This window comes from Gobio gobio (assembly GCF_949357685.1).
Source record: "Gobio gobio genome assembly, chromosome: 15".
NCBI lineage: Eukaryota > Metazoa > Chordata > Actinopteri > Cypriniformes > Gobionidae > Gobio > Gobio gobio.
The window spans coordinates 52299094-52307970 of NC_137108.1; the positions used below are offsets into that span (position 1 = coordinate 52299094).

General features: G+C 42.8%; 1 protein-coding gene across 1 annotated transcript in view; it reads right to left on the reverse strand.

Annotated features, from left to right (window-relative positions):
- Positions 1-4922: 4922 nt before the first annotated feature.
- Positions 4923-8877, reverse strand: part of LOC307138767 (uncharacterized protein) — a 6741-nt gene continuing 2786 nt past the window's right edge. The window contains exon 2 of the mRNA XM_079837321.1: positions 4923-7813. Coding sequence (XP_079693447.1) covers positions 5586-7813 — 2228 coding nt within the window. The 3' untranslated portion in view covers positions 4923-5585. The remainder of the gene's footprint in view (positions 7814-8877) is intronic.

Consider the following 8877-nt stretch of genomic DNA (forward strand, 5'->3'; position numbering starts at 1 on the left):
AGTGGAGAATCGGCCATAGGGTCATGAAGGACCAGTGGAGAACCGGCCACAGGGTCATGAAGGACCAGTGGAGAACCGGCCATAGGGTCATGAAGGACCAGTGGAGAACCGGCCACAGGGTCATGAAGGACCAGTGGAGAACCGGCCATAGGGTCATGAAGGACCAGTGGAGAACCGGCCATAGGGTCATGAAGGACCAGTGGAGAACCGGCCACAGGGTCATGAAGGACCAGTGGAGAACCGGCCACAGGGTCATGAAGGACCAGTGGAGAACCGGCCACAGGGTCATGGAGGACCAGTGGAGAACCGGCCACAGGGTCATGAAGGACCAGTGGAGAACCGGCCACAGGGTCATGAAGGACCAATGGAGAACCGGCCACAGGGTCATGAAGGACCAGTGGAGAACCGGCCACAGGGTCATGGAGGACCAGTGGAGAACCGGCCACAGGGTCATGGAGAACCGGCCACAGGGTCATGGAGGACCAGTGGAGAACCGGCCACAGGGTCATTGAGGACCAGTGGAGAACCGGCCACAGGGTCATGAAGGACCAGTGGAGAACCGGCCACAGGGTCATGGAGGACCAGTGGAGAACCGGCCACAGGGTCATGGAGGACCAGTGGAGAACCGGCCACAGGGTCATTGAGGACCAGTGGAGAACCGGCCACAGGGTCATGAAGGACCAGTGGAGAACCGGCCACAGGGTCATGAAGGACCAGTGGAGAACCGGCCATAGGGTCATGAAGGACCAGTGGAGAACCGGCCATAGGGTCATGAAGGACCAGTGGAGAACCGGCCACAGGGTCATGGAGGACCAGTGGAGAACTGGCCACAGGGTCATGGAGGACCAGTGGAGAACCGGCCACAGGGTCATGGAGGACCAGTGGAGAACCGGCCACAGGGTCATGAAGGACCAGTGGAGAACCGGCCACAGGGTCATGGAGGACCAGTGGAGAACCGGCCACAGGGTCATGGAGGACCAGTGGAGAACCGGCCACAGGGTCATGAAGGACCAGTGGAGAACCGGCCACAGGGTCATGGAGGACCAGTGGAGAACCGGCCACAGGGTCATGGAGGACCAGTGGAGAACCGGCCACAGGGTCATGAAGGAACAGTGGAGAACCGGCCACAGGGTCATGGAGGACCAGTGGAGAACCGGCCACAGGGTCATGAAGGACCAGTGGAGAACCGGCCACAGGGTCATGAAGGACCAGTGGAGAACCGGCCACAGGGTCATGAAGGACCAGTGGAGAACCGGCCACAGGATCATGAAGGACCAGTGGAGAACCGGCCACAGGGTCATGAAGGACCAGTGGAGAACCGGCCATAAGGTCATGAAAGACCAGTGGAGAACCGGCCACAGGGTCATGGAGGAACAGTGGAGAACCGGCCACAGGGTCATGAAGGACCAGTGGAGAACCGGCCACAGGGTCATGGAGGAACAGTGGAGAACCGGCCACAGGGTCATGAAGGACCAGTGGAGAACCGGCCACAGGGTCATGGAGGACCAGTGGAGAACCGGCCACAGGGTCATGAAGGACCAGTGGAGAACCGGCCACAGGGTCATGAAGGACCAGTGGAGAACCGGCCACAGGGTCATGAAGGACCAGTGGAGAACCGGCCACAGGGTCATGAAGGACCAGTGGAGAACCGGCCATAAGGTCATGAAAGACCAGTGGAGAACCGGCCACAGGGTCATGGAGGAACAGTGGAGAACCGGCCACAGGGTCATGAAGGACCAGTGGAGAACCGGCCACAGGGTCATGGAGGACCAGTGGAGAACCGGCCACAGGGTCATGAAGGACCAGTGGAGAACCGGCCACAGGGTCATGAAGGACCAGTGGAGAACCGGCCACAGGGTCATGAAGGACCAGTGGAGAACCGGCCACAGGGTCATGAAGGACCAGTGGAGAACCGGCCACAGGGTCATGGAGGACCAGTGGAGAACCGGCCACAGGGTCATGGGCGGCCGAGGCTCATTGATGCCCGTGTGGTCCGATCAAACAGACGAGCTACCGCTGACCAGTGCCCATGCTGACCCCTGACCCCGCCCAAAGCACCAACAGTGGCACGTGAGCATCAGAACTGGACCACGGAGCAATGGAAGAAGGTGGCCTGGTCTGATGATCACGTGTTCTTCTACATCACATTAGCCTCCAAATTCCCCAGATCTCAATCCAATCGAGCATCTGTGGGATGAGCTGAACAAACAAGGCCGATCCATGGAGGCCCCACCTCACAACTTACAGGATTTAAAGGATCTGCTGCTAACATCTTGGTGCCAGATACCACAGCACACCTTCAGGGGTCTAGTGGAGACAGGGGGACCAACACAATATTAGGTCAAAATGTTATGCCTGATCGGTGTGTATATATATATAATTAGGGGCCAAGCACTGAAGGTGCTGAGGCACCTATTGAAACCGTTCCCGTATTATTATTCTTCCGCCATAGAAGTCTACGGCAGCCCATAGAACCGTTTGCAGGAAAGTTATGAAATTTGGCACACTGATAGAGGACTGGCTCAACATTAACCACACCAAATTTGGAGTCTCTAACTCAATCCCTCTAGCGCCACCACCTGTCCAAAGTTTCACTCATGTTTATGCTAATAACTTTTGAACCCTAAGGGCTAGAGATAAAATTTCCTCTGATTCCTGAGCTCATGCCGATTTGGTCGCACGTCATTTTCCGTCATTATAAATTTCCCACCATTTTTAATTTTCCCAAAAACCTACTTTTGCAAACTCATCCTAGACGGTTCGTCCAATTTGCACGAAAATTGAACCAGATCATCTTCAGCCAGTGCCGACAAAAAGTTATGGAATTCATGTTGATTCGTCAAATCATTTTCGATAAACGCGCAAACAAATTTTACGTAGCGGTTGCAAAAATGCACATAAGCATATATCTCCGCAACGCTTTATCATATTCAATCCAAACTTGGTACATGTCATCACAAGCATGAGATGAAGTGACATGCAGCATTTCAGCACAGCGCCACCTACTGGTCCGGAGTTACGAAAAATTGCTATTTTTGCTTATAACTTCTCAACCGTTCAGCCAAAAATCATAAAAGTGGTCTCGTTAGATTCAGGACGTCATGTCGAGTCGACTGATATCCAATTTTTTCATATCAACCATTTTGAATTATGTGCTAAAATGCTGTATTTTATGAACACATGAACGGATTGTTACGAAACTCGGTATGGGTCATCAGCACGATGCCCCGAAGGAGCCTGAGAAGTTTCGAAACAGCGCCACCAAGTGGATTGTTTTTTTTCCAAACGCTTATAACTTTGGGTGGGGTTGACTTATTTTCATGGGAGTAACTTTTTTTGTCTCGTGAATCCTTGCCGAGTCCAACGATACCAGACTTGCCAGGTTTCTGCAGCATTGAAATTTAGCACTTATAAAACATTAGCTGATATCTTCGAAACCGCTAGTCCGATCGAGACGAAACCAGCGTCAGAAGTTCAGAAACATAGGTCGATAGCTACACACCAATGCACAAATATTAAAATATTGATAATAAGGGGGAGTAAAATCCAATTAAAGTCAATTGTCAGTCATTTTTCACGTTTTTTTCATCTAAATGTCTATAATTCCAAAACCATAAGTAGGAAAATGATGAAATTGGGCAGAATTGTAGAGATGTTCACCAATTGTAAATGGACCAAATTTGGAGTCTCTAAGACCAAATCCATAGCGCTACCACCAGTTCAAAAATTCAACATTTAAACTGTTATAACTTTTGAACCATTTGATATAGAGAAATGAAACTTAGTACACCATGCTGATCTTATTCATTATCTTACATAAAAACTCCGCCCATTACAGTAGAAGCAATTTTGAAAGTTTTTCGAGGTCGACCCAAAAATGGTTCAGAGGCTGTATCTCGGCCAAACTTTGATCAATCGAAAGGAAAGTCGGTACGCTTCATCAGACCCATGATCTGAGGGTCCATGCCAAAGTTGGGAACAGCGCCACCCACGGGTCATGAGATATGGAAAATGGCTATTTCTGCTCGTAACTTCTGAACAGTTTGTCAGAAATAATATTATTAATATTATTATAATATTGGTGTCTATGGATTCCTCGTGTCATGCTGAATCAGTGGATACCGGAAATGCCAGGATCAGACAGACCACATGACCACCATTTTGAATTTTGTCATAAATTGCAATATCTTTTTAAATATTTGAATATTCAAATTTTTTTTTTTACAATACCAGACTTGCCAGGTTTCGGCGTATGGTTTGTGCAGCGTTGTAATTTAGCGCTCAAAAACCGTTAGCTGATATTTTCGAAACCGCTAGTCCGATCGAGACGAAACCAGCGTCAGAAGTTCAGAAACATAAGTCGATAGCTTTGCGCTAATACCCAAATGTCAAAATATTGATAATAAGGGGGAGTAAAATCCAATCAAAGTCAGGAGTCAATCATTTTTTACGTGTTTTTTCATATAAATGTCTATAACTCCAAAACGAAATGAGATATTTTCACCAAAATTGACACAGACATGTATGGGCTCACTCCGAGGACACATACAAAAATTGTAGTATTGAGCCTCTTGGTGGTGCTATAACAGAACAAAACATGACATTGGCACTATATAACTCAATATATTAATGTGGGGTTTAACATTTTTGCTTCAAATTGTCTCCTCATTTGTTTGCTTCTGTTGCGCTTGGCCCCAGTATTACTGCTTGCAGCTATATTTATATTTATATATTTATATTATATATATTTTGTTATATTAAAAGTAAAATGTGTACATATAAATATATATAATATTTATTATATTTCTTTCTAATTTTCTTATATAAAATGTATGTATAAAAATATCAAATGTCTAATTTCATAATTTTTTGAGACGGTGAAAGTTTTGAATCAGATCTGAAGAAACACACGGACAACGAAGGTTCTTAAACTCTTTTCTTAAAAAACAAAACATTCACAACAAAGGTCAAAGGTCACATCAATATAAATTACCACAGCAAACACATGAAAACTTAAATATAGCTTTATAATCTCTCTCTTCTCGTTAAACGTTATAAATGAAGCGTCCCTCGTGGATCTGCTGGTTATTGCAGTGAATGAGCAGAAACTACAGCTTCCTCTGACATCACTTCCTCTAATGCCATTAAAGCAGGTTCATATTCCTCACAGGTGAAATTAAGACTAGATGATGTGGCGTAAACCCTACGGGATCACAGCCGCTTTTACTCTCACACACACACACACACACACACACACACACACACACACACACACACACACACACACACACACACACACACACACACACACACACACACACACGAGTGCATCAGCTCACATGATCTAACAGAGAACACCATTACTGATCTGAACATCTGAACATGATCAACATCTGAAGCTGCTTCTGTCAATGAATGCCCTGGAGGTCATGAGGTCACGAGGTCATGAGGTCATGAGGTCATGAGGTCACGAGCATCTGAAGCGAGATCACTGTTCACTGTTGGTTCATGTTTCCGCACGTTAAGAATAAAATCATCATTCAGACAAACTCAATCATGAGGAATAAACGTAAGGACATCATCATTTACTCTCCCTCGTGTCTTTCTGCGGATCCGCTGGGACACTTTCCCTTTAAATGAGCGTTTATATTCCGAATGATGATTTGGGACACTTTCCCTTTAAATGAGCGTTTAATATGCCGAATGATGATTTGGGACACTTTTCCTTTAATTGAGCGTTTAATATTCCGAATGATGATTTGGGACACTTTCCCTTTAAATGAGCGTTTAATCTTCCTAATGATGATTTGGGACACTTTCCCTTTAAATGAGCGTTTAATCTTCCTAATGATGATTTGGGACACTTTCCCTTTAAATGAGCGTTTAATATTCCGAATGATGATTTGGGACACTTTCCCTTTAAATGAGCGTTTAATATTCCGAATGATGATTTGGGACACTTTCCCTTTAAATGAGCGTTTAATCTTCCGAATGATGATTTGGGACACTTTCCCTTTAAATGACCATTTAATCTTCTGAATGATGATTTGGGACACTTTCCCTTTAAATGACCGTTTAATCTTCGGAATGATGATTTGGGACACTTTCCCTTTAAATGAGCGTTTAATATTCCGAATGATGATTTGGGACACTTTCCCTTTAAATGAGCGTTTAATCTTCTGAATGATGATTTGGGACACTTTCCCTTTAAATGAGCGTTTAATCTTCTGAATGATGATTTGGGACACTTTCCCTTTAATTGAGCGTTTAATCTTCTGAATGATGATTTGGGACACTTTCCCTTTAAATGAGCGTTTTATCTTCCGAATGATGATTTGGGACACTTTCCCTTTAAATGAGCGTTTAATATTCTGAATGATGATTTGGGACACTTTCCCTTTAAATGAGCGTTTAATATTCTGAATGATGATTTGGGACACTTTCCCTTTAAATGAGCGTTTAATCTTCTGAATGATGATTTGGGACACTTTCCCTTTAAATGAGCGTTTAATCTTCTGAATGATGATTTGGGACACTTTCCCTTTAAATGAGCGTTTAATCTTCTGAATGATGATTTGGGACACTTTCCCTTTAAATGAGCGTTTAAACTTCCGAATGATGATTTGGGACACTTTCCCTTTAAATGAGCGTTTAATCTTCTGAATGATGATTTGGGACACTTTCCCTTTAAATGAGCGTTTAATCTTCCTAATGATGATTTGGGACACTTTCCCTTTAATTGAGCGTTTAATCTTCCTAATGATGATTTGGGACACTTTCCCTTTAAATGAGCGTTTAATCTTCTGAATTATGATTTGGGACACTTTCCCTTTAAATGACCGTTTAAACTTCCGAATGATGATATGGGACACTTTCCCTTTAAATGAGCGTTTAATCTTCCTAATAATGATTTGGGACACTTTCCCTTTAAATGAGTGTTTAATCTTCCGAATGATGATTTGGGACACTTTCCCTTTAAATGAGCGTTTAAACTTCTGAATGATGATTTGGGACACTTTCCCTTTAAATGAGCGTTTAATCTTCTGAATGATGATTTGGGACACTTTCCCTTTAAATGACCGTTTAATCTTCCGAATAATGATTTGGGACACTTTCCCATTAAATGACCGTTTAAACTTCCGAATAATTATTTGGGACACTTTCCCTTTAAATGAGCGTTTAATCTTCCGAATGATGATTTGGGACACTTTAAACTTCTGAATGATGATTTGGGACACTTTCCCTTTAAATGAGCGTTTAATCTTCTGAATGATGATTTGGGACACTTTCCCTTTAAATGACCGTTTAATCTTCCGAATGATGATTTGGGACACTTTCCCTTTAAATGAGCGTTTAATCTTCTGAATGATGATTTGGGACACTTTCCCTTTAAATGAGAGTTTAAACTTCTGAATGATGATTTGGGACACTTTCCCTTTAAATGAGCGTTTAATCTTCTGAATGATGATTTGGGACACTTTCCCTTTAAATGAGCGTTTAATATTCCGAATGATGATTTGGGACACTTTCCCTTTAAATGAGCGTTTAATATTCCGAATGATGATTTGGGACACTTTCCCTTTAAATGAGCGTTTAATCTTCCGAATGATGATTTGGGACACTTTCCCTTTAAATGAGCGTTTAATCTTCTGAATGATGATTTGGGACACTTTCCCTTTAAATGAGCGTTTAATCTTCTGAATGATGATTTGGGACACTTTCCCTTTAAATGAGCGTTTAATCTTCTGAATGATGATTTGGGACACTTTCCCTTTAAATGAGCGTTTAATCTTCCTAATGATGATTTGGGACACTTTCCCTTTAAATGAGCGTTTAATCTTCCTAATGATGATTTGGGACACTTTCCCTTTAAATGAGCGTTTAAACTTCCGAATTATGATTTGGGACACTTTCCCTTTAAATGAGCGTTTAATCTTCCAAATGATGATTTGGGACACTTTCCCTTTAAATGAGCATTTAATCTTCTGAATGATGATTTGGGACACTTTCCCTTTAAATGAGCGTTTAATCTTCTGAATGATGATTTGGGACACTTTCCCTTTAAATGAGCGTTTAATCTTCTGAATGATGATTTGGGACACTTTCCCTTTAAATGAGCGTTTAATCTTCCGAATTATGATTTGGGACACTTTCCCTTTAAATGAGCGTTTAATCTTCTGAATTATGATTTGGGACACTTTCCCTTTAAATGAGCGTTTAATCTTCTGAATGATGATTTGGGACACTTTCCCTTTAAATGAGCGTTTAATATTCCGAATGATGATTTGGGACACTTTCCCTTTAAATGACCGTTTAATCTTCTGAATTATGATTTGGGACACTTTCCCTTTAAATGAGCGTTTAATCTTCTGAATGATGATTTGGGACACTTTCCCTTTAAATGACCGTTTAATCTTCCGAATGATGATTTGGGACACTTTCCCTTTAAATGAGCGTTTAATCTTCTGAATGATGATTTGGGACACTTTCCCTTTAAATGAGCGTTTAAACTTCTGAATGATGATTTGGGACACTTTCCCTTTAAATGAGCGTTTAATCTTCTGAATGATGATTTGGGACACTTTCCCTTTAAATGAGCGTTTAATATTCCGAATGATGATTTGGGACACTTTCCCTTTAAATGAGCGTTTAATATTCCGAATGATGATTTGGGACACTTTCCCTTTAAATGAGCGTTTAATCTTCCGAATGATGATTTGGGACACTTTCCCTTTAAATGAGCGTTTAATCTTCTGAATGATGATTTGGGACACTTTCCCTTTAAATGAGCGTTTAATCTTCTGAATGATGATTTGGGACACTTTCCCTTTAAATGAGCGTTTAATCTTCTGAATGATGATTTGGGACACTTTCCCT